A 26,872-nucleotide genomic window follows, 5' to 3' on the forward strand; every position below is an offset into this window, starting at 1 on the left:
GCACTTAGGTGTCAGCTGGTCTCCATTGCCTTGATACGTACCTCATCATTTCTCTCCTATTAACTCTAAACAGCTTCCTTGTAGTTTTTCTACCCCTAACTCTCCCTATTCTAGGTTATCATACCTCTGCTTGGAAACTGTATTTGGTACTGAGGCAAGAGGATCACCTGAGGTCAGGAGTTCGAGACCAGCCTGGCCAACATGGTGAAACCCCCGTCTCTATTAAAAATACAAAAATTAGGCCAGGCGCAGTGGCTCACGCCTGCAATCTGAGCACTTTGGGAAGCTGAGGCGGGCAGATCATGAGGTCAGGAGATCGCGACCATCCTGGCCAACATGGTGAAACCCTGTCTCTACTAAAAATACAAAAATAAGCTGAGCATGATGGCGTGTGCCTGTAATCCCAGCTACTCGGGAGGCTGAGACAGGAGAATTGCCTGAACCAGGGAGGTTGCAGTGAGCTGAGATGGCGCCACTACAATCCAGCCTGGAGACAGAACAAGATTCCGTACTCAAAAAAAAAAAAAAAAAAAAAATTACCTGGGCAAGGTGGCACGTACCTGTAATCCCAGCCACTCAGGAGGCTGAGGCAGGAGAATTGCTTGAACCCAGAGGCAGAGGTTGCTGTGAGCTGAGATTACGCCACTGCACTCCAACCTGGGCGACAGAGCAAGACTCTGTCTTAAAAAAAAAAAAAAAAAAAGAGAGAGAGAGAAAGAAAAGAAAAAGAAAACCATATTTGGTTATGTAATTCTATATGAAAACATCTAAATACTTTCAAATAGAACTTGAAGCTCTTCACCATCTGGCCATTTCCATCCTTTTCTTCTGTTATCCATCCCCACATCCAGAGGCTCCATCACACAGAATTTCTTACTAATCCAAGCACACCATGGTATTACACTCCTCTTTCTATGAAAGCTGTTCTAGAGACTCCTGTCTCCTCTGTGCCTGTCAAACTCTTACTCATCAAAGTTTGGGTCCAGTAAAAATATTTTGCATATGAAGGTTGTCACAGTGGACATTGTGGTCGCCTCCTCAACAGCTCTTGCATTCTTCCCCCGTTATGTAGATACCATACACTCTGATGGGACTGACCCCACCTCTGGCTCTAAATTAGAGCCTGATGGGTTCAGGGCTGTCTGACCATGGTGCCTAATTCAGGAACACGAATTTGACCTAAAAAGATCCAATTAGAGCAAAGTTATAGTCGTTTTCTAGTACATCTTAATATCTAGGGGTATCTATGCTGTAACTTTGTTCTTCAAAATTGCCTTCTCATTCTATGTCCTTTGTGCTTTTAGATATATATTTAGAGCTTGCTTACAAATTTCCAGAAAAAAAACAACTGCTGAGATTTTGATTGAGACTGAATTTAATCTACAGTTTAATTTGGGAAGAATTGACAATATAATAATATTGAGTTTTTCCCAAGCCACAAATGTTGGATATTTCTACTTCTTTAAGTCTTTTAAATTTTCTCTCAGAAATATTTGTGGTTTTCAGTATAGATGTCTTGTACATGTTTCATTACATTTTGATGCTGTTGTAAATGGTATTTTATTACCTTTTTTTTTTTTTTTTTTTTTTTTTTGTGAGATGAAATTTTGCTCTTGTTGCCCAGGCTGGAGTGCAATGGTGTGATCTTGGCTCACTGCAGCAACCTCTGCCTCCCAGGTTCAAGTGATTCTCCTGCCTCAGCCTCCCGAGTAGCTGGGACCACAGGCATGTGCCACCCACGCCCGGCTAATTTTGTATTTTTAGTAGAGACAGGGTTTCTGCATGTTGGTTAGGCTGGTCTCAAACTCCCGACCTCAGATGATCTGCCCACCTTGGCCTCCCAAAGTGGTGGGATTACAGGCATGAGCCATGGCGCCTGGCCGTAAGTGGTATTTTTAAAATTTCAATTTCTATCTGTTGATTATGAGTATATAGAAACATAGTTAATTTTTAATCTTAACTTTAATCTTATACCATGAGTCTTTGCTAAATTCACTAATTAATTTTCAAGTTTTTTTATATTCATTTGGATTTCACTATGCACATAATCATGTTATCTATGAATAAAGACAATTTGCTTCATCCTTTCCAAACCTTAAAATTTTTATTTATTTTCCTTGCCTCATTGCACTGGCTAGAACCTCCAGTACAATGTTGAATAGAAGTGGTGGTAGTAGACATACTTACCTTATTCCAAAACTCAGGAGAAAAGCATTAAACATTTCACATTTTAGTATGAGGTTGGCTGTTGGACTTTTGTAGATTCCTATTACTGAAATAAGGGAATTTCTGTTTCAGTTTGCTAGGAATTTTTATCATGAATGGGTGTTAAATTTTAACAAATACTTTTGCTGGATTCACTGAGATAATTTTATGGCTTTTCCCTTTATTTGGCTAGTAAATGTGTTAAACAAATTGATTTTTGAATATTAAACCAACCTTGCTTTCTTATAATCAGACCCATTTGGTCATTGTTATCCCAGTGTGGATTCAATTCGGTAATATTTTGATTAGAGTTTATGCATCTATGCTAATAAAAGGTATTGACCTATAATTTCCTTTCTTGTAGTAATCGCAGATTTTAGAATCTGAGTTTGGAGGTTTGGAAATGTAGTCATTTTCTCTACTCACTGAAAAGGTTTGAATACCTTTTTTTTTTTTTAAGTTTTATTTTGAAACAACTTTAGAAATATAAGAGAGTTGTAAAGATAATTGAATATCTTTTTCTTCTTTTAAGAGATGGGTCTCAATATATTGCCCAGGCTGGTCTTGAAATCCTGGGCTCAAGCAATCCTTCCACCTTGGCCAAATAGCTGGGATTACAGGCCCAAGCCATCTCACCTGGCTTGAATAGCTTTTTAAAGTAAATTTTATTGCAGCATAATTTACACTCAATAAAATGCACACGTTTTAAGTGTACAGATTGATGAGTTTTGATACAAAAGTGTACATCTGCATAAGCATTACCTCATACAAGATGTAGAGTATTTTCATTATTCCAGATAGTTTCCTACTGCCCCTTCCCAGTCAATCTCCCTTGACATTCTGGGCAATCACCGATCGGATTAATCTGACAGATTAGTTTTGCCTGTCCTAGAACTTCGTATAAATTGAATCACATAGTATGTACTCTTTTGTTACTGTGTTTTTTTTCACTCAACATAATGCCTGCATACTTATTCCCTATTGTTGCATGTATCAATAATTAATTCATTTTTATTTGCTGATAGTATTCTATATATTAATAAAGCACAATTTATTTATGCATTCAACTGTTGATGGACATTTTGGTTGTTTCTAGTTTGCGATATTATAAATAAAGCTGCTATGAACATTTGTGTACAACTCTTCCTGTGAACATATATTTTTCATTTCTTTTAGGTATATACTTAGGAGTAGAATTACTGGATTACAGGAAAGGTAATGTTTGACATTATAAGAAACTTAAACTGTTTCAAACTGGTTGTGGGCATGTAAAGTGATAAAACAAGTTATGCAGCAATGTACGAAAGCTCCAATTACTCCATATCTTTACCAAAAAATGGAATTATTCATCTTAATTTGAGTCAATGATGTCTTCTTTCAATCTTCTCCATCTCAGTAAATGACAGCAGAACCCACCCAGTTCAACCCCAAATCTAGTAATTACCCTTGGTCCCACTTTTTCTCACACCCCACATCGAATCAGTAATTCTCCTTCGGCGCAAGCCTTGAATCCACTCATTTCTCCTCCTCCATACCTATGCCCAAACCCTTGACCGAACCACCATTGTCTTGCCCCTGATCAACCAAAATAACCTAATAACTCTTCTCTTTGCTTCCACCTTAGATCCTTCACAAACTATTGCCCTCATGGCAGTTAAAAGTACTCCTTTTAAAAGTTAAATCTGATTCTGTCTCTCCTTTTCCTAAAAGCTGTTCAACAGTGCCCCAATTTCCTTACCTGGTATAATAAAATTAATCTAAATTCCTTACACGGTTTATAAAGTCCTAAGTGATTTGGCCCAGCCTACTTCTCTTACCTCCATCTACCTCTCTTCTCTTTTCCCCCTTGCTGTGTTCTAGCAACAGCAGCCTTCTTACTGATTCTCTCACAGCATACAAATACTAAATTTAGGGTCTTCACATTACTCTCCCAATTTTTTACTCATTTTTCCTTTCAATTTCACAAATTTTGATTTTTCAAGATAATACCATTTACAAGTTTACTTCATAATGGTTCTCGAGTTATCTTTGACTAAAGTTATTATAATTACTTTCTATGTACTTAACTCATTTAATCTTCATAGTAATTCTATGAAATCAGTACCATTATTACTAGCATTTAATATATAAAGAAACTGAGACACAGAGAAATTAACTTTTCTTAGTCACATAGTAAATGGAAGAATTGGGATTCTCTCACTTGCTATTCTAGAAATGCCTTTCAGTTGTGTGTGTGTGTGTGTGTGTGTGATAATATCCTATACAGTATTTTATAAGGCACTCTTTTCATTTATTTTTTATTGTGGCAAAACACATAACTTTATCATCTTAACCATTTCTAAGTATACAGTTCAGTAGTGTTAAGTGTAGTTACATTGTTGTGCAAGAGATCTCTAGAACTTTTTCATCTTGCAACACTGAATTTCTGTGTCCAACTTTTCACTTAATTTTTTATTTATTTTTTTTGACACAGAGTCTCGCTCTGTTGCCCAGGCTGGAGTGCAATGGCACAATCTCGGCTCACTGCAACCTCCACCTCCCGGGTTCAAGCGATTCTCCTGACTCAGCCTCCCGAGTAGCTGGGATTACAGGCACGCGCCACCATGCCCAACTAATTTTTGTATTTTTAGTAGAGACGGGGTTTCATCATGTTGACCAGGCTGGTTTTAAACTGCTGACCTCAGGTGATCCGCCCGTCTCGGCCTCCCAAAGTGCTGGGATTACAGGCAAGAGCCACTGCACCCGGCCCGCTTACTTTTAATGTTAGCAACTATGTCTCCAGAATCATACCCAAAGGCTGCTTTTTGGACATGATTGCCTAAACCAATGTTTACTTAATCAGTTTTGTTGGACATTCTGTTTTCAATTTCTCATGATGTATAATTCTATGATGAACATTTTTGGAATCTCTATATATTTGTTTAAATATATCTTTAAAGATAAATTTCTAGAAGTGGAAATGCTGTGTCAAAGGCTTGCATTTGTCTTAGGATTTTTAATACGAAATGCAAAAGTTACACTCTTCTGTCTGTATCCCTTAAGTTTTGTCTTGTGCCTGCCCCTTTAAATGATTTAGCCACTCGCATACAGGTGTATATTTAGCATGTTCACCATCTATGTTTCATTTTCATCTCCTCTCATGATTACCGAGCAACCAATCCTCCCCCCCTTTCCTCTTCTAGTTTTTATCTCAGCTCCTGATAATCTTATTTTGGTTGCCCCTGGCATTCATGATTCATTTTAACTTTTTATTTAGGTTGTCAAAATGCATTCCCCTGTGTCAGGCTGTTGGAAAGATGTCCTGCTGTAGCTCCATTCCTGTTGAATGTGCTGTTGCCTCTGCCTAGGATCCCCTGGCCCCATAGTCTATAGGTGAATCCCCATTTTGCCTCTAGAAGTCACTTCGGCATCACCTCCTATGAAAACTTGTCTTTATATGTTCGTCTCCCAATCCCTGCCAAGCCTGAGTAAGATGTTTCTCCCTCTGTGCTCCCCCAGCATCTTGATCTTACCTCTGTCATAGCACTTACCATATTATATTTATGTACTACAACAATAAACAGTCATGGCCCAATAAAATACTGATTGCATTTAAAAGAGACAGTTCCATTTAAAAGAGGCCCCAGAGATGGATGACTTAGTGAAAAACTGAAGGCCTCTGAAGGAAGCCTAGAAAAAATAAAAACCACAGGGGCAAGGTTTCTGCTAAATATGACTCCTTTTAGATATGATTCAATCTGCCCTCAGCATTCTTCCCTTAGCCACGATCTTGATACCTTCCCTGTGGTCTTCCAACTACATTCTCTGGTGGCAAATACCGTCTACATTGACCTAATGGATCGACAGGCCTACTTCTTGCACTGTCTCCCTTTCAGAAGAGGAACATCTTCTGATACTGTGCAACGATTAATACAAAATAAAACAAATAATTTGTATTTATGGAATGGGGAAAAAAGAAGAGGGCTTCCAATGCTAGAATATAAATCTCGTGAGGTTAGGGATGACATATTAATCAGGTGTGTATCCTCACACTGGGGCACAATGCCTGGTATACAACATATGCTCAGTGAATTCATTCTAAGTACATGGATGACTACAGTACATTCTAAGTACATTCTAAGTACTAGCTGTTCTCCCAAGGGCTGAAAACCTGTCTGTAAGTGGTATCCTATAGACCACTGCAAACATCCCAGATGACTAGCACAAGTTCAAGTCACCTTCAATTCCTGAACATCACCTAGATTCCCCCAACTATATTGTACCCAGTTGAATAGACCTTGCCTAAGTTTTGCTATGTCTTTTAGAAACCGGGGGTCCAAATGCCTGGATATATCTTTGGAATACATTTCTACAGCTAGGCCAGTTCTTTCAGCTCATGAAGTAATGCAAAGTTCTAAGCATATGGCACCAGACACACAATATTAACAGCAGCATCTTTCTTTGAATAATTTCTGCAAGAGCTTATTGTGACTGCATTATTTAAAAACTAAGAACTAGACATAACTGAGCTCTGTTTCAGAGCAACTGTACCAGGGGCAAACATTAGAATTCACAGACACACAACAAAGTGCAGCCTGATACACAGCATGAGTCTAGAGTATCATTGAAATCTAGACTGCATTGCCTCAAATAAGTACTACCTAAAGGCTTCTCTAGGAAGTTCAGGCTGGCACAAGGTGAATACCACAAATCAGACCGGATTCTAGCACCATTTATCCTTGGTTTGGCTCAGAGGACCTGCTGAAGCTGAGACCACAGAAGGTCTTCTGCTCTGTTCTTACTGCCTTATTAGTAAATATGGGCACTGTATCTTTATGAACTGCAAATAACTATACCATAAAGAGTAATAACTTTTGATATCTAAGGACATTCATGTTTTAGGTGATAAAACCACCTTTATGCATTGAATATTTATCATAGGCCTATTTTATGCCAGGATGGTCAACCACATTGACACATTTAAGGGGCGGCAATGCCCTCTATTGAATACCAACTTAGTGTACCATTAACTAGATTATGCTTACCTTTCTGCAATTTTTCAACATTTTTTCATGAAGATAAGCCACTTAAGTTTTTTTTTTTTTTTTTTTTTTGAGATGGAGTCTCGCTCTGTCGCCCAGGCTGGAGTGCAGTGGCACCATCTCGGCTTGGCTCACTGCAAGCTCTGCCTCCTGGGTTCACACCATTCTCCTGCCTCAGCCTCCCGAGTAGCTGGGACTACAGGTGGCTGTCACCACGCTTGGCTAATTTTTTTGTATTTTTTAGTAGAGACAGGTTTCACCATGTTAGCCAGGATGGTCTCGATCTTCTGACCTCCTGATCCACCCGCCTCGGCCTCCCAAAGTGCTGGGATTACAGGCGTGAGCCACTGCTCTCGGCCATAAGTTATTTAATTTTACTCAACTTTTATACAGAGCTAGTCAAGGAAATATGAGCTAAAGTAAACACTGTTACAACAATAGTTAATTGGCTGTTTTGTAAATCTGATTGACTATCAAGATAAAGCTGATGGAAATGCTCAAGAAATTAAATGCCGCCAAACCATATGTGTGTTTCTAGGCCTACACCTTGTTCAGGTGTTCAAGATGAACTGATGCCACATTTATAGACTGTCTCCCAAAAGGTACAGTGGCTTCAGCCCTAACTCTTACCATTTTTTATCTAGACCTTATCTTCTCCTAAATTGCTTGAATTTTTGTGATCTATAATGATCTATGCTGATTTTGTTGACAATACATTCTTCTCTTTTCAAAAATATATAAAAGGCAAGATCGGCTGGGCACAGTGGCTCACGTCTATAATCCCAGCACTTTGGGAGGCCGAGGAGGGTGGATCACCTGAGGTCAGGAGTTCAAGACTAGCCTGACCAACATGGTGAAACCCCATCTCTACTAAAAATACAAAAAATTAGCCGGGTGTGGTGGAAGGTGCCTATAATCGCAGCTACTTGGGAGGCTGAGGCAGGAGAATCGCTTGAACCGTGGAGGCTGAGGTTGTGGTGAGCTGAGATTGCGCCATTGCATTCCAGCCTGGGCAACAAGAGCAAAACTCTATCTCAGAAAAAAAAAGCGAGATCATGTAGTTACATTTAATTTTAATTCAACTAGAAAGAATTCGAAATTTTCCACGTTCTTTCTGAAAACAATATTTTAAAAAGATATTATAAGATATTTCTAAATTAAAAACAAAGATGTAATTATGATGAAAAACATAAAGAGTTTAAATAAATAGTCCTTTTGGTAAATAAATCGACATAAAATTGTATAAAGAACAACTTACCTGACACATTTATGTGGGTCTTTAGGTAACTCCTGGCTGTCATCTTTCACTATAAAGAAAAAATATGAAAGGATTCTGGTTTACTTGGAGATTGAATATATGGCTTTATGTGCACTATTTCCAAAGCCTCAACAAAATGGTAATAAAGGAATAAAAATAAGATATAAAATCTCAAGGAGAGCAAAAGAAAGATGACAAGAAAATTTTTCAAGATAGAAAGCAGATGTCAAGTGGTAACTGTCTTAGCAGGCCATAGAAATTTGAAAAAAAAAAAACTGCTTGATGAGAGGAGACCAACGAAAAGCAAATGGATTCACACTTCAGAACCTGTGAAACAGTTCAGGAATTGAATGTGCCAGATACCTCTGGAAGGAGGGGTAAGAGGGAGAGCACAGACACCAAAGACTTATACCCTCATCTTGTGCAATCAGATGATGACCACTGCTCACGCAAGAAGGAAGATATTTAACCTCTGGAAAAACTGGGCCAGAGAGACTCAGGACTGGAGGACAGTAGAAACAAAACAGGATGGAGTAAGAAACTGAAAATGGAATAAATCATATCGAACAGACAAGATTCCTGATTCTCTCCCCTCGTCAGCTGTCAGAGTATTAGCAGTGCTCTCTCTCTCTCTTGCTTGCACTTGCTCTCTCTCTCTCTCTCTCTCTCTCCACAAGCCTGGCAGATTCCTCTCAGGAGAAATAGTTAAGTCTAATGAAATGGCCAGGTTCTCACTGAATAATTCTACAATGAAATAAAACTGTCAACAAGCCCAGCCTGTATTCAGAACTTCCAGTCTTTTTAATAGTCCATTCATCATATGTCCATCATAAGAATGGATAGTCAAAGATCACTAGACATTTGAGCAAGGTCAATACCATAAAAGAGAACAATCCTAACCACAAAAAAGAGGAAAATAGGAAACAGAAATATTTTTCTCAAAATCTTCCAGAATATACAACGAACAAAGAGATGGATAATAGGAGAAATTTGGTTTTAAAAAATTAGAGGATCAGCTGTGCGCAGTGGCTCACGCCTGTAATCCCAGCACTTTGGGAGGCCAAGGCAGGCAGATTATGAGGTCAGGAGATCGGGACCATCCTGGTTAACATGGTGAAACCCCATCTCTACTAAAAAAATACAAAAAAATTAGCCAGGCGTGGTGGCGGGCGCCTGTAGTCCCAGCTACTTGGGAGGCTGAGGCAGGAGAATGGCGTGAACCCAGGAGGCGGAGCTTGCAGTGAGCCCAGATTGCCACACCACTACACTCCAGCCTGGCAGCCTGGGCGACAGAGCGAGACTCCGTCTAAAAAAAAAAAAAAAAATTAGAGGATCAGATCAATAGACCCAACATTCAAATCAGAGCAGATCTAGAAGAGTCAATAGGGAAAATGAAGAGAGAAGAAATTATAAAAGATAACACATAAGAAAGTTTTCCAGAACTGAATGATTAGAGATTGAGATTTCAATAGCTTATCAAATGTCCTATGTAATGTGGAGGCAGGGAAGGGGAGGATACACAAAGAAATATTATCAAAAATTTCAAATCACTGGGAATAAAAAGAAGGTTTAAAAAGCTTCCAGAAAAAAAAAAGAATAAATCACATGTGAAAAATTGGACATCGGAATGAAATTAGACTTCTCAAGAGCAACACTAGAAACTAAAATGTAGTAAAGTATTTACGATTTGGAAAGAAAACTATTTCCAAACTAAAATTTAACCAAACTATGAGCATATGACAGTAACGTAATTACATTTTTAGGCATGCGAAGTTATAAAAGGTTTAGCTCCCAGGTACTAGGAAGCTCCTAGAAGATGTGCTCCAACAAAACAAAGGAGCAAAACCAACCACAAGGAAAATGGGGATTGAGCAGCAAGCAGGAGCTCCAACCCAGCAGGCACCAAAAAGGCCATCCCAGCACACCTGCAAGAGAACTGCCAATTCAGAAATGGAGAGGAAGGAGAGAGTGCCACAGGAAAGAGGGCTCCCAAAACAAAACAGACTCGATGCTGACTGAATACCTAGTAGCTGTTTTATAGCTTTGTCAGAAAGTTTAGAAGAAGAAAAGATAGTACACACATAAAAAACAAAGGAATGTAAAATCAGACCTTTCGTACAAGAAAAGAAAGATAATCATTTATGGTTTATCTGTGGCAAGTATTTATAAAGTCATATTAATGTAACCAAATCATATTAGGAGGATGGGGGAGAGGAAATGTGGGTAGCAATAGTAGTATAAAAGCAAAATCTTTGTATTTTATAAGATGAGGTCTATAAATAATATCTAAAACCGAAAAGCCTAGAAATATTAGTATAGAATCAACTTAGAAATGTGGTGGTAAATGCCAGAGGAAACAGCTAAATGTGTTGAAAGCTAGTGTTGCCTCTGGCAGGCAGCACTCAGGGATAGAGGACATATTTCATTAAAAACTGATTCCTATTATTTGTCCTCTAAAACTATAAACATATATTTCTTTGATAGAAAATAAATATTTAACATTTCTCGTTAAAACTAGCAACTTAGAAACTTTGCCGAAAAGTTACTGGACTATCTGGTATAATGAAATACAAACAGGAAAAAAGAGGTACGTAACTCGAGCAAATAGATCCACACTCTACCATGCTGTTAAACTCAGTTTTTTAGTATCTTATGACATTTGTAAGTAACAGAATATCTGTAACAAAACTGTAATCATCAACAACAAAACTGGTTCTGAATGATGGTGCTAAAAAAGCTCATGTTCTTGAACAAGTAAGCAATGCTACTGGACTAAATTTTGTGTTCCCCTGACACCCACAAAGTATATTTCTCAGGGGGAGGGGTACACTTACACCTAACCAAAGAAGTATACTCACTTTAAAAAGAAACGGCAACCTGGAATCCTATGAGACACCACCTGCTTCAATTGTAGAGACAATTTGCTTTAAAATTGCTCTATTATTAAAAGGATTTTTTTAAACCCAGTGAACAAACTGGGAACTTGAATTGGAGAAGAATCAAATGTCTGTCACAACATTTTCTTAATCACAAGCAGAATATGATGTATTTGTAGAATTATCAGGTTTTTAAAAAGTATATCACACAAATTAGTATTACAATCTCCCTAATATTTCTATATTCTCCTTTATTCTAGTATTATGACTCAATGTCAATTATAGCTTATTTAGATGAGCATCTGAAATGTATTAGATGATCCTCCTTTTTTATCAAAAACTATAGGAATATACTTGGCTAAGAAAAAATAATTACCTCAGGCTTAGCTACCATCACTCAGCTTTACTCTTTTTATACTCTTGTATTTTTCTTCAACCAAAGGTTTTAAAAATGACACAAAACTTACATTTTAAAAAATCAAAGCAACTATGACAAACAGAAGATAAATATTACTTGATAATACAACTACATAGAAATCAACATTCACAAGGATGAACTGAAAAAAGGGGCAGATAATTGCTCATATGAAACCTATGAAAGCTCATAACAAATTAGAAAGTAAGTAGCAATACTCAGAATCTATGAGGCAAACAGTTGTTGCACATTGTCTCCAGACCTTCCTCCTCTGAGTTTTCATAAACTTGTTGAACAATAGGTTGGAAGGTATTGAAAAGGCCCCTTTATCCAATTCTTGGCACCAGAGCTTTTTATCAAAGAAGCTCTTTGATAACATCTCTGAAAAATGGTCATTTAGCTCTATCAAATAAACACTAGATACAAAGAATACCTTTAGTAATAGAGAGTTTACTAACTGCCAGCCTGGCCTTGTCCATTCTTTTAAGCAACTTGAATTATTTCAAACAATTCTTCCTCATGTTTGGCCAACTGGGACCTGGATGGACTTTACCATTAAGAATGGCACAACTATAGAGTCATTTGCTTTTAGGAAAGATCAGCTGGGCACCCAACTGGCTATATAATCGTTTGTTCAAACTGGTACATTGCAAGTGAAAGGAGGTACTGGGAATAATTATACCAGGACTTTCTCAGGCAGTCTGGGGTATGTGAGTCCTCTAAGAAAGGAAAAGGGGCCAGGCCACAAGGAAAGGAGGCTGTCAGGAAATGGGAAGGTCATCAGACCTCCACACTGGGTTTGAGCTTAGAGCTTGGTCTTCTTGTCAATACACTGAGGCAAAGACCTAGCTATTCAGGGTAGGCAAACATAACAAATGTTGGGGAAAAGTTTGGGTAATGAGCGACATTTACATGTCTGCATATCACATACCAGGCTTAGACTTAGGACAATAAAATTAATTCCAGACAACTGATCATGGAGTAAAGTCCCTGATACATTTAAGGTATGTTCTGACATGAGGCAGGGCCAAGCCTGTGTATATGAACTTCAGTTCTGCTACAACCCAGCAGGCCCGGGAAAGTATGACTGACGTGTAACTTTAGTGTTTGTCCTATGTTAGTTTTCTGAAGCAACCCAGAAGAAATCTTTTTCCATGGGAAATCCCTTCGAATATTTGAAAACAGCTTTTACAACTGCCCTTTATCTTTTCTTCTGTTGGCTAAATATATACAGTTTCTTCAGCCTTTAGAAATGTGAGGTTCCAAGTGGAGCCTACTGGTATTCCAGATGAAAGCCCACCAAGCCAGAGAAGGGTAAAATGAGTATATAACACATACTTAGAAGAAGGGAATTTTCTATTACTGCTTCACCTTAAGCTTGTGATCAAATAGCTCCCCCAAGAACTTTGTCGTAGAATAAAGTTCTATGGTACTGGAAAAGATGCTTGATCAACACCATTTGATTTGTATCAGACCCAAAAATCCTGTGGAGGAGGAGCAATTGAACTTGGTCACAATTATACAGACCTAGCTAATGGACTGGGAGTCCTGGAAGGGAAACAGAAAAAGAAGCAATGTAAATCTGAGAGAAAAAGTACTATAAGAAATCAAGGCCTGTTGATTGGGAAGGTAATGATACCAGCTACTATGCAAGGTTGCTGTGTGCTACCAGAAGAAGGTGGGGCAGGATATAAAGGAAATAACTATGTCAGTAGGAGCCCAGCTCTCAGCTGTGGGAGACCCTACTGTGCACAAGAAGCCAGAAGCAGCGCTCTACTACCTGGAGAGAAAGAGAGAGAGAGCGCACAGGGGCAATGGAGGCAATGGAGTTAGGAGTCATAACGAGGCTGCTGGCAGGATACCAAGGGTATCAGGAAAACACTGCTCAGTGGAGCAGAAAGACTGAAGAGCTTCAGGCTCTATTTCCACATGGACTCTTAGAAGGAATTCCTGGGGAGGGAACTCTCCGGAAAAAAAACATTGACATCTTGCTAATCAAGAAGAAAAGTGGTACAAATCAGTAAGATCTGGAGTACTGCAGGTGAAGTCTGGGAAATGTCCATTACAGATTGAAGAGTTAAAATTAGATGTCATATCTTTATGATGGGTGGACTAGTTTCATTTGGCACCATCCATGCATATGACCATAATATTTAAAGATACGGAGCTTGAGATCTTTGATGATCTTTAAAAAAGGATCACACTGATTGGTTTCACAAAGAGTTACAGTAGGAGAGATCTTAATACCATTCATTACTGAAAATGGATACAGAAAATATTTCAAATATTCCCTTATATAACAGTTATTTCCTAGATCACTATGCTATAAATGTTTAAAGTATAATTGATAATTGCCAAATAACAAAAAGTAGGTACTTCTTTTTTTTTTTGAGACGGAGTTTCACTCTAGTTGCCCGGGCTAGAGTGCAATGGCATGATCTTGGCTCCCCGCAACTTCTGCCTCACAGGTTCAAGTGATTTTCCTGCCTCAGCCTCCCGAGTAGGTGGGATTACTGGCATGTGCCACTACGCCCAGCTAATTCTGTATTTTAGTAGAGACAGGGTTTCTCCATGTTGGTCAGGCTGGTCTCAAACTCCAGACCTCAGATGATCCACCCACCTCAGCCTCCCAAAGTGCTGGGATTACAGGCGTGAGCCACTGCGCCTGACAAAAGTAGACACTTCTTACTTTGTAATGGCCTGTTGAAAAGTCTTAGAATTGTTCTGTACAGAGATTCATCTTTAACCAGTATTCTGGCTGCTTCCAAATTCACTGGATTCTCTAGCACTGGATTAGAAAGCATAACCTATAGGAAAACACAGACAACATATAATTTCAGAAGTAAACTTTTTTTAGAGCAAAAAGACAAACCAATATATACAACTTTCAATAAGCATTTATTAAATGCTTACTATGTATGGATCTGGAAATAGATTAAAAAATAACATGAGACATAGTCTGTACTCTCAAGAAACCTAACCTTAGGCTCATGAAGGTACGGTGTAAAACCGTGATAGATCAAAAAGCAAGTTACAAGTTCCTTTCTGTAACTTGTTCCTTCCTAGTATATACATTTAAATTGAATTTAAATTAAGATTATAAAAATTTTAGTTGATGGTGGTTAGTGTATTTAAAATTCAAAATATTTTAAACAACATTTCAAGTACACTTCCCTTGAATAACAGTGTGATAATTGAAAATGTATCTCATTTGTTATTAAGAAAGAAGTAGTTAGTCATTATGGTCTCAACTTGCATTGCCCATCACTGTAGGCACAGTCACAGGTGGTTATTTACATTTAAAATAATTAAAATTAAGTAAAATTAAAAATTCAGCTCCCTAGTCACAGTGGTAAAATTTCAAGTGCTCAGTAGCCACATATGACTAGTAGGTACTGTATTGAACAGTGAGATATATTGGACATTTCCATCAATACAGAAAGTGCTACTGCGCAGCACTGACCTTCAAAGGAATATTGAATAGCTATTAAAATATTGATTATAACCATATGGAAGTTACTTGAGAGACAGTGCTAAGTGAAAAAGAAACAGGCTATATAGTTTACATACTCATGTGCCACATAACAATGTTTCACTCAACAGCAGACGGCATATATCATGGTGGTCCCATAAGATGATAATACCAAATTTTTACTGTACTTTTTCTATATTTAGATACACAAATATTTACCATTGTGTTACAATGGCCTATAGTGTTTAGTACAGTAACATGTTGTGTAGGTTTGTAGCCTAGGAGCAACAGGCTATAACATAGCCTTCGTATGTATTAAGCTATACCATCTTGGTTTGTGTAAGTACACTCCATGATTTTCAAACAACGATGAAATGTGTAACAACTCATTTCTCAGAATGTATCCTTGTTGCTAAGCACATGGCAATATACATACCATAATTGCAATAATGTAAAAATTCAGGTTCATTCATTCATTCATTTTATTTAATATCTACCAAATGTCAGCATTGTCTTTGGTATGCTCCAGGAAATCAAGGATGAATTAGACCTGTTTCCTGATTTTGGGGAGCTTGCAGTCCAATAGGGGAAGACAGATAAGTAAGCAGTGTGTGCTTTATAGTATTAGTGTTTAACAGAAATCTGCTCAGGGTACTGTTGGGTGTGTAGCAAAGGAAGCTCCCCCAAAACCAAAGCTATTAATTCTCCCTAGGAAAATATATCAGAAAAGGTATCCTAGAGGAAGATTCATTTGTTCTAACTCTTACAACAACATGAACAGCTGCTTGCTGGACAGACTGAGGAACAGAAGAGGAGAAAATGAGTTGCCAGGCAGAGGGGAACTGGAGACTGACCATTTCTAAGGTAACTTTAGAACTCTATGAATGTTTTTTTTATCTGAATTGACCCAAGCAATGTGAGTGCAGAAAAGCATGAAGATATAAGTATGAGCAGGATTGCCTGGTGTGTTAGGGAGAGTCTAGGTGTGAGGATTAGATATGCAACAGAACTAGAACTTACACCTGTGGAGAAGGTGGGATCCACTGAAAGATTTTAAATGGAAAAACAGGAGAAAAGAGCAGAAAGCTCTTTCCTAGTAACAGTAAAGTTAAGGGTTTTCTTTATAATTGTCAGTGATTTTCTTTTCCTTCCCATTATCTTAAAAATCTTTTGTAATGTGGGCATATTTGTTTTATTAATGTTTTCGAAAAATAAAAAGACAAAATTGTGTTATCTACTGGCTTTCCATGATATATTTGGCAACACTTTGGTGTCACTTTGCATTACTCTTTAATAGTAAGAACAATCATAATGTTAACTAACTAGAGGTTCAGCATCCTAAATCTGAAAGTCTGAAATCCTAAATACCCCAAAATTCAAAACTTTTTGAGGACCGACATGATGTGCAAAGGAAATGCTCACTGGAGTATTTCAGATTTCAAATTTTCAAATTTGGGATGCTCAAGTGGTAAGTATATGTAATGCAAATATTCAAAAATTGGAAAAATTTCCAATTCCTAAGCATTTCAGATAAGAAATACTCGACCTGTATTAACTATTGAGTTATTTTCTTGGACCAGGCACAGTTCCGAATTCTTTACACACATTAATTAATTTCCTCCTCACAGGTTACATGAGGTAACAACAGCCCCATTTTACTGATGAAGAAATTGAGACATTGAGAAGTGGAAAAATTTGTCCAATGATACAAAGGTATCAAGTGGCAGAACCAGGATGTGAAGCCAAGCAAGCTAACTCAGAGCCCCACATTTTCCTTTTATCAAATTATTCTGCAATTCAAAATTTTCACCAGTTCATTCTGGTTTGCCCTTACTCATTACATTTTGGGATCATTTTGCTATTCTTAGGGCAGACTCTAGTTTAGGTGGATGAGATCAGAATATGTCTCAGTTTAAAGGAATCCAAAGGATTAACCCCAGATTTCTGCATATCACACTCACTCACTCCCTTAAAATTTTTGCTCAAATGTCTCTTTCCTAGAACACAACCTCACACAAGTAGATCCTCAATACATATTTGTAGAATGAATGAATGAACTGAACATTGAATCTTTCCTAAAGATTATATTTTACTTAGTATGCTAAGATGACTAGCCAGGAAAGTATTATTTTATTTATTTTCAAATACAAGAAATAGAAGAAATGCAATTTATATTATAATTCTATATTTAAAAACTCAATTATGCCAGAGTATTTTATATTCTAAGTATTCTAGATAATCAAAATGTAATTATTTATCTTCAGATATTATTAGTGATAAGTAGGTCATGGATAGATTATTGCTAAGCTAGCTCTAAGAGGTCAAAGCAAGTTCACTGAAATAATTCATTTTAGCATTAGATGAGAAAGGAGGCATTTTTAAGGACCAGAAATAACACAACACTGGGTGGATGTGGTGGCTCTTGCCTGTAATTCCAGCATTTTGGGAGGCTGAGGTGGGAGGATCGCTTGAGCCCAGGAGTTTGAGGCCAACCTGAGCAACACAGTGAGACCCCGTCTCTACAGAAAATTTAAAAAATTAGCCATCCATGGTAGGGCATGCCGGTGGTCCCAGCTACTTGAGAGGCTGAGGTGGGAGGATCACTTGAGCCCAGGAGGTTGAGGCTGCAGTGAGCCAGGATTGTGCCATTGCACTCTAGCCTGGGTGACAGAGCAAGATCCTGTCTCAAAAAGAAAAAAAGAAAAGAAAAGAAATAGCACAACACTGAGGTATGCTTCTAAGGACCATGGGTCCAGTGGTAAAGGTGGCATTTGAGAAACAGGCATCTGAGGAGAGGAGAAAATCCTTGGTATAAATTGTTCACTGGGTTTGATGTGAACACTATTGGGACAGAAAGTAGCTAACTAGCACTGTCAGAAACAAAAAAACAAAAGTGAACATTTTAAGCTGTAGTCATTTGATCCACCTCTCTCAGGAAGGCAAGATCCATAAATGAAGAAAGATCTAAAAGGCTTGCTCAACATCAGGAAGTGAAGTTAGGAACCAAAAGAAAACCTAAGGTTATATTTTCAGAATTGAAACCATCTAAATAATTATTTTATTCTTTTATAAGATATGTATTCTTTGGTCTTGAGGGGCCTTAACTATCAATTTCACTTTAAATAATAGTTTTTATAATTTAAGTAAGTTACACTTTGTAGCCTTCATATAGAAGTATGGATTTAAATAAACTTCTCAAATTCTTTAAACACTTAAATATGCATTGTATATTTTAATCTTTGTAGTTTGAATAATTAGGGTAATTAAAAGTATTAAAGAGAGGATTATATGAAATCCATTCTTACCTGTAGGGCAAGTAAGATGCTGCTCAATGTATAGTTTGTATTCCACTTCTCAGGGTTGTCCAAAAAGTCTATACAGGGCTGACCAGTGTGTGGGTCTACTGTATTAAAATAATACATTAATATTTGCATTTATAATAAATTATTATTTAAAACTTACAAACATCAAAATGATAAGCCAGAAAAATTATCTGCATTTACTCTTCCTTTTTCCTAGTTCTTCTCTCTGTACTGAGAAGCACTATACCCATCCCTGGTTCCCACCCATTACCATGTTGTTTTAGCTGAATACATAGGTGCCCCTACAGTTTTTCCTATCCTCTCCTTTAGCAAGATGTGGCCTTGTGACTAAGTTTTTGTTGTGGGACATAAGGATAAGTGTGCAATTTCTGGGTCATTTTTTAAAGGAAGCTGGCTTTCCTTCTTTTCTTCCCCCTTCCCCCAGACTGGAAATGGTGACAAACAGTAAATGCCTTAGTCCCAGAAATGGAATCTTCACATTGAGGATGGGCACAACTTCCCTCCAGCACTGGCCTGTTATATTAAGTTGGAAAGATGTACAGGAGCTTGGCATATGCCCTAACACAGTTAAGTAATTTAGTGTTTGAAAAAATAATAGAGTTAAATAAGAAAAATAAAACTGTAGAATGACTAGAAGAAACTTAAAATGACTATTTGATTTTCTTTTGGGAAAGGATCATCTAAGATGAAAGACAACTGCAAAAACCTCAAAGGACAAGATTAATAGATCTTAAATATAGATTTATTTTAAATCATAAAAATCTCTAAATCCCAGATGTGAAAAAACAGCATAAAGTTGAAAATTAATGACAAATTAGAGGAAATATTTGCAACATCTAGGACAATGTGATAGCATTGTCAATTGTATCATACGAGTCACAAAATAAGAATCAACAAATGTGGGAAATGTTTACTTCTCAAGTATTCAAAGAAGTGCTTATTAAAATAATAGCAAGACTCTTACCAAATTGGCAAAAAAATTTTCTTCAAAGTTTCAATGGCCAGAATTGGAAGGTGCTAAAATAAGAACTTTATATGTACTTTTTGGTAGGAGTACAAATACCACCGAAAGGCAATTTGGCTTTTTATATAAAGACTTAAAACTGTACATAGCCATCTTTTGCGGGGCGGGTGGGGGCGGGGGTTGAAAGCTAGTAAATAACCCTTCTCTCCCCTCAAGTTCATATGTAATTATAAAATAGATCAAAGTATTGAAAGGTGGAAGTAAAAACGTCAGCTTCATTGCACATAAGACTGAAATGGAGAACGCACTTGATGAATGGCTTTAATCAGGCTCCACAAAAGTCCCCCTGATTTAAACTTAACTCCCAAACCGAAGGCCTGCCTAAGTTTCCTGCCTGGAGCAAAAGAGACTGTACCCAGTATGGTTAGAAGGAGAGAGTGTTGAGCAAGTTCTGGGCCACATATGCTCAATTCTTTCCTTCATCTCCCTAATCAGATAAGTGACTTCTAGGAGGAGTGATGGGGGAAAAAAAAGAGCAGTCACAAGTTTTCCTTTACCTTCCCTCCTAGAGACTAAAGTTCCCTCTACTTTATGGAAGTGGGAGGGATGAGGACTAGGGGACAAGAATACCTCCCCCCATTGAATTTAATCCAATAATTCTAACTATTTTAAACAAATAAAGGCACATGTATGTAATTAATTTTGTGTTATAGATACCAAAAATAGGTTTTAATTACAATAAAATAATGTACTAGGGAAAAAAACATAAAAAATCTAATGTAAAATATGAATGTTCCCCTGCCTACTAATTCTACTATTCAAGACCAATATTACCAGTTGGTCTATACAAATATACACACAAACACATATATGTATACACACCCATATGTGTGTGTTTATTAAATGGGAATATATTTTACATTTTATTGTTCAATGTATTTTTTCACTTAACAATGTATTTTCAACATATTTCTGGACACAAATATTTATTCAAAAAATATCTGAATACCTACTATATGCCAGGCAGTGAAGATTCTAAGGATATAGCAATGATCTAGACCTAAAAGGTTCGTAGACCTTCCTCGTTCTGTTTAGAAGCAATACATGTAACTGTAGGATATTTCACTTAAAATTCCTATGTTAATGGAGATTGAAGTTATTTCCATTTTTCCTATTTCTAACATTGCTGTTGGGAATAAACATCTTTTTTTTTTTTTTTGAGACAGTGTCTTGTTCTGTTGCCCAGGCTGGAGTGCAATGAATGGCACAATCATGGCTCACTGCAGCCTCGACCTCCTGGGCTCAAGCAATCCTCCTACCTCAGACCTGAAGTAGCTGGGACTACAGGCACATGCTACCATGCCAAGCTAATTTTTTTTTATTTTCTGTAGAGACAGGTCTCACTATGTTGCCCAGGCTGGTGTCAAACTCCTGGACCCAAGCAATACTCCCCACCGACCACCCAAAGTACTGGGATAACAGGCATAAGCCACTGAGCCTGGTGGGAATAAACATCTTTAAATATAACACACTCTTGCACACTTGTGCTAATATTTCTACAGAATCGTTTATAAACATGGTACTATGGGAATTTAGGGATATATGCATATTATACCTGATTAGAAACTGTCACACTACTTCCTCAAAAGGTCATGATTATATCAGAGGAACAATGTCTGCCCATGCCTACTAAATATGTATGTTATATTTTGACATTTTATGAATATGTGATAAATAACAATACTTTTTGTTTTAATTTGCTTTTATTTTCTTAGTAGTGAGATTGATAATCTTTTTATGTTTATTTTTGTTGTTTATTCTATCCAGTGTTTGTTTATAGCCTTTCTCCATTTTTTAATTGCTTTATGTTCTTTTTTTATTGATTGACAAGTGTTCTTCATATGATATACATATTCTGTTACATGCATTGCAAATATTTTCCCTCAGTTTGCAAAAGTCAGTGTCTTTGACCTCTGAGTATAATGTCCTGGGCCGTAGAGAAGTTTTAACAGGTTTTGCAGTTTAATGTGTCATATTTTCCATACAGTTACTGGGTTTTATCATGCTGAGAAACGTCTTCCTCACCAAGCCCATAAAAATTCTATTAGATTTCCTTCTTTTCCAGCATTTAAAATTTTTAGATTTTTGATCCTTCAGGAATTGGTTTTGTGTATAACTTTAAGTAGCAATCTAACTTACCTTTTATTTAAAAAAAGTTAATCTGTCCAGTGCATCATTTTTTTATAATAATGAAAAATTAGATCCAACTAAAATATTGAACAATACAGAAATGGTTAAGTGTATTGTTGAACCATTTAAGATGATCTTTTGAAGACTGTTTAGTAATGCAGAAAAAAGACATATAGTTTTAAAATTAAAAACCTAGGCCAGGCGCAGTGGTTCACAGCTATAATCCCAGCATTTTGGGAGGCCAAAGCGGGCGGATGGTCAGGAGTTCAAGACCAGCTTGGCCAACATGGTGAAACCCCATCTCTGCTAAAAATACAAAAACTAGCCAGGTGTGGTGGTGCATGCCTGTAGTCCCAGCTACTGGGGAGGCTGAGGCAGGAGAGTCGATTGAACCTGGGAGGTGAAGGTTGCAGTGAGTCGAGATCACACCACTGCATTCCAGCCTGGGTGACAGAGAGAGACTCTGTCTCAAAAAAAACACCATAAAATAAATAAAATTAAAAACCTAGAGGCAAAACTTCATGCATAATACCTCAACTGTATAGAAAAAATTCATACTTAGAAAAAAGGAAAATAAATTTGGCAAAATGTTGACAGTATTTTCTCTTTGCATTAGGATTTAAGGTGATTGCTAATTTTTTCCAGCCTTTTCATATTTTCTCCAATGAGAGTTCTTACTTTTAGAATCATAATAAAGTTCTTAAAAAGAAACATGATTATTATAAGAAACAAGGATAATAGGGACAAAGCCTCTAATGATAAAAATGTCATTTAGTTCTTACCATTTGGATGAAAAGGAATTGTGATAAATTTCACAACTGGGGGAGCATAGTTGTACTCCGATGTAAAATGTATTGTCAGTTGGAAGACTAAACCTATAATATAGAAATAAACATTTTTACTAAAGTGTCATGTTGTATTGATTAACTGTAACCTGATTAACACTGGAGTTTCTCTCTACGGTTTAGTCTTTCCACAGTTTTATTTTTAAGTAAATTAATTCATAGAGTGCACAGACTCCTCTGGATAGTATAACAGACACTTCACAATCTATTATAATCATACGTTTTCAGTCTCTTTCCCACTAGTCCTTTCCATCTACTACCTTTGTCCCCCTAACATCCACTGCCTCTGTTGTATCTCGTATTGACTGAACTCACGTTCCCAGAATCTGCTACACCCTTTCTTGTCTACAAGTCTTTGCTGCGCTGTTTACTCTGCCCGAATTTCCTTCTCCTTCTTCTGAACCTGGCAGACTCTTACACATTCTTCAGGACTCAACTCAAATGTGATCTCCTTGGGAAGACATTCCTGACTCCCTCAGGCATAATTAACTAATCCTCTTCCTCTTTAGCATTCTGTTCAAAATCCATAATAACGTATAGTTTATTGTAATTATCAGCTGATGTGTTTTTCTCCCCTACCTCACTCAAGGAATCTATCTTACTAATCCACAATTGAAAGAAAACATGATCGTTAAAGTTTATAGTGGCTTAATGTTCTTGAGATTTTTTGATTTATGAAAATTTGGGGGAAAATCATAAAGGAAAAAATGAGAATTAACTGTGGGATTTTGAAGCCAATAGGAATTTTGATAGTTATTCCCTGATCTCATGGAAGACAGAAGATATTCTCAGTTGATATGCTTTATTGTGTCTGCTTCTTAAAAATGTAATAAAATTAAGATTTGGCATAAAGAAAAATACCCCAAATTTCCATCTATGTTGACACATGGCAAAAGAGTCATAAATGAAAAAATAATGGGAATATTTTTAGAATTTTAGACAACTGGTATAATGCAAACTTATGCATATGAAGAAGAATTTCAGGAAATTTATATAATGCGACCTTATCCTACATAAAAAGAGGATGGGCTAATAATGGTATAAAGACTTTTTTAAAAAATAGATTGGTTTTGAAAATACAAACCCTGCCAAACTGAATTCTGTAGACCTTCAATTTCGACTTCCCATTCCATCATATCTTCACTTACAGGCCTAGCAGTGATACCCTTGAAGTTAAAAACAAAATTAAATCAGATGAAACTTATTAAGTATTTATTGAAGTTTTGAAAATCATATACCAGGTCACACTGAATTCTAAAAACTCTTAATTTTCTTTCCTTGATAAGTTTATTTATTTGCTGCTCTGGGAAAGTGTTATATGTCTTATTACACAGAAGTTAATATAGATCCCAGAAAACATATGCAATAGTAAATAAAAATAAATCGTAAGTGTAGAAATCACAAGTGGAACTAGAAAGTCAAGATTAGGATGTGTGACTTATATACTGTATGTGTAAATCAATAACCAATTTAAGATTCAAATTTTAAAAGAAAGAAATAGTTGGAAAGCGCATGTTTCTTCAAAACATTTTAGAGCTATATGAATGCTATATGAAAGGCATGAAGTGGGAACATTTTCATTAGGAAAAAATCCAAAATTACGCTTGTATATAAAAGCAAAGTTTTCCTATACTTGAGGAGTTGTTCCAATGGAGGGACAAGAATGTATTTCATAGAAAACCTTATGAATTACGTTAAGTAACACACTTACAAACACATAAAAACACTTCTGAGCACCCACATAGTTATTGAGTATGTTAGTGCTTGTCCGGGTGAGCACTGTCTCTCTATTATCTATATTTATATATTCCTTCATTGGATTCTCTTTCAACAGAGAACTACAAAGCTCAGGATGAGCAGAAACAATATCAAATGTTAGGTCCATGCCCCTGGAATGTTTGCTGTTGGACTGCATAATTGTTCCTAACATCTCCAGTGAAGGCAGTACTTTTATAGCAGACGTAAAAACTGAACAATGCCACTGAACTACACCTGAAGCAACTGTGGGAAGCACTCTATACCTTTCATGGACAGCTTTCTTTCTATTCTTTCTCTTAAGCACTCCCTCTTCACCCCCTCTTCCATTTTTCATTTTCCGTAAATCAGTCTGTGGCACCCATGGACACTGATAACTTCATTGGTGGCGTTTAAGGCCAAGGACATTGCTTCTTTTGTGTTAAAACTATAAAGGGAAGGAATTTATGTGTTATGCTGGTAAAAGTGCACCAGACAGTAAGCAGTGGAACGAACACAGGAATTAAGAACTAGGGCTTTGAAGTCCGAAAACCCTGTAATGGAATCATGGGACAAAATCTTTACAGAATATTTCTGAGGCTTAGGTTTTTGGTAGGTAAAATGAAATACTACTTATTGTATAGTATTATAATTAATGAGCATAAGTCTGCACCTACTAGTCACTAACTACATGACAGACCCTGATATTCAGTGCCTAGATCCACATAAATTACTCTGCATAATATGTTCAATATTGTTAAGCATTATTATTTTGAAGTAATAATAATTGTTATTAATATGAAACACATTACTTCAGTGAAATGGATTTATTAAATAACAATACTGTAGTGGCAAATCAGGTTTAACTAAATTACGACTTATAGAATAAAATGGGTTAAACTGCCTCTTAAAAATTATTGCACAATGAAACACATCCCTCCACGTGCCCAGTACTTACCTTATAATTGTTCTCCTTGAGATCACAGAAGTCTCTGTGCAGCAAGAGGTAAGCTCTGCCGTGCATGATAGGCAGCGGAGGGTCTGACACTTGTCCCCAAATGCCTCAGGTTTACTCTGAGGCAGATGTTTGAAGTTATGGGTCACTTTCCCACACTTAGTAAACTGATAGAAGTTACTTGCTTTCTAGAACCTCAGAACGGTACCAAGATATGTGGCTTCTAAATTTGGGATATAACAATGACTTTTTCTCCTGACTCCTCTAAACGAGAACTTCCCGAAGGAAGACTTGGGCACTTCCTCATCTGCGGCGTTTCACTGCAGTGTCAGCTCACAGCCCAGTCTCAAGACAAACTTGGATGAGCAACGGAGACAAGCCCATGTCGTCAGCGCGTGAGTGGGAGTGAGCGGTGTACGCCTATTAAGGTCCTAGCAGGTTGTCTCCGCTACACAGGTGCAACCCCGCAGCCACGCACCGGAGGAAGCAAATCGGTTGCCAAGCTACAGGCCCGCGTGGGGCCGCCAAGAGACGGAGGCAGGGGGTTGGCCGCTCTCACCCAATCAGCGACAGGGGGCAGGCCTCTTACTATCTCCACAGCCAATCCTACAACAGTTTCCCCTTTGAAAGGCCAATGAGATTCGTGGTCAAGGCAACACCACGCCTTCTCAGGCCACGAACATGGACTGTACAAAACTAGAGGATGGGATGAGGTCCCAGGACCCAGCGTGTAAGTCACAGAAGCCGTCCCACGAAGTCCCTCTTCGAAATTATCCTTCCTTTTTCTTTGAATATCAAAAGATATAGTAAGTGACTGGTAGGTACAGGTCTGCATAACAATATCTTAACTTACATGGCGAGTTACCATTCACAGTAGTGTGCATGCTATTATGTCATCAAATCCTACAATCACCCTGGGAAAGTGCTCCAGGAACAGGGAACTGCTTAAAATTTCTCTGATTCCCATCTCTTCCCGCACAGTTTCGCACCTGCTGTTCCTTCTACCTAGGCGTTTACCACATTCCTTCCACCCCTTCAGCCCTCATTTCCCCTTCACTCACTCATCCTTCAGATTTTAACGACTCTTTAAGGGATCCTTTCTTTTGTGATCCCACAGGACCTTCTATTTGCCTCCTAGTTAACATTTGCCATACGGCATCACAATTGTCTATTATCTTCACCAGAGTGGGAACTACTGAAAGACACGGTTCCATTGCCAGCGCCAACTACAGAGCCTGGCATCTTTGTTCAGAATACTTTCTTTTTTTACTTTTTACTTACTAATTTTATGGAATCCGGATGTTCATTTAGTCCATTCATTTTACAAATATTTATTAAATACTTTTTTTTTACTTGAAAGATTCAAATGAAGTAAATGTCTTTATGGCTCCAACATACAATAAACAAGTATGCAAAACAAAAATCGTGATTTCAGATGGTGATAAACGTTATGTGGACAATAATAAAACAGTACCATGATAGAGATTGGGGTAGATCATTAAGGATTAGAAATGGTAGTCAGGAAATGCCTCTGTAAGGAATGGGGTTTTGAACTCATACATGAAAGATGAGAAGGAGCCTGCTACATGAAATATTGAGGGCAGAGAGTTCTAG

The 26,872-nt window shown here is 37.4% G+C and overlaps 1 protein-coding gene across 11 annotated transcripts in view; it reads right to left on the minus strand.

Annotated features, from left to right (window-relative positions):
- UBE2U (ubiquitin conjugating enzyme E2 U) overlaps window positions 1-26,371 on the minus strand; it is a 64,285-nt gene extending 37,914 nt beyond the window's left edge. For 7 of the 11 annotated variants that reach the window (XM_055091755.3, XM_034966611.4, XM_055117865.3 and 4 more), the window contains exons 1-6: window positions 25,262-26,368; window positions 23,654-23,735; window positions 22,507-22,599; window positions 18,553-18,650; window positions 14,465-14,582; window positions 8,485-8,533 (exon numbers count right to left, since the gene is read on the minus strand). In XM_055091755.3, the coding sequence (XP_054947730.1) occupies window positions 8,485-8,533; window positions 14,465-14,582; window positions 18,553-18,650; window positions 22,507-22,599; window positions 23,654-23,735; window positions 25,262-25,327 (506 nt within the window). In that variant the 5' untranslated portion in view covers window positions 25,328-26,368. Of the gene's footprint in view, window positions 1-8,484; window positions 8,534-14,464; window positions 14,583-18,552; window positions 18,651-22,506; window positions 22,600-23,653; window positions 23,736-25,261 lie in introns of all 11 variants that reach the window. The other 4 variants (XM_034966616.2, XM_055091742.1, XM_057298686.2 and 1 more) reach the window with 3 other exon arrangements.
- Window positions 26,372-26,872: the final 501 nt, after the last annotated feature.

The sequence above is a fragment of the Pan paniscus genome, chromosome 1, assembly GCF_029289425.2.
Source record: "Pan paniscus chromosome 1, NHGRI_mPanPan1-v2.0_pri, whole genome shotgun sequence".
Lineage (NCBI taxonomy): Eukaryota > Metazoa > Chordata > Mammalia > Primates > Hominidae > Pan > Pan paniscus.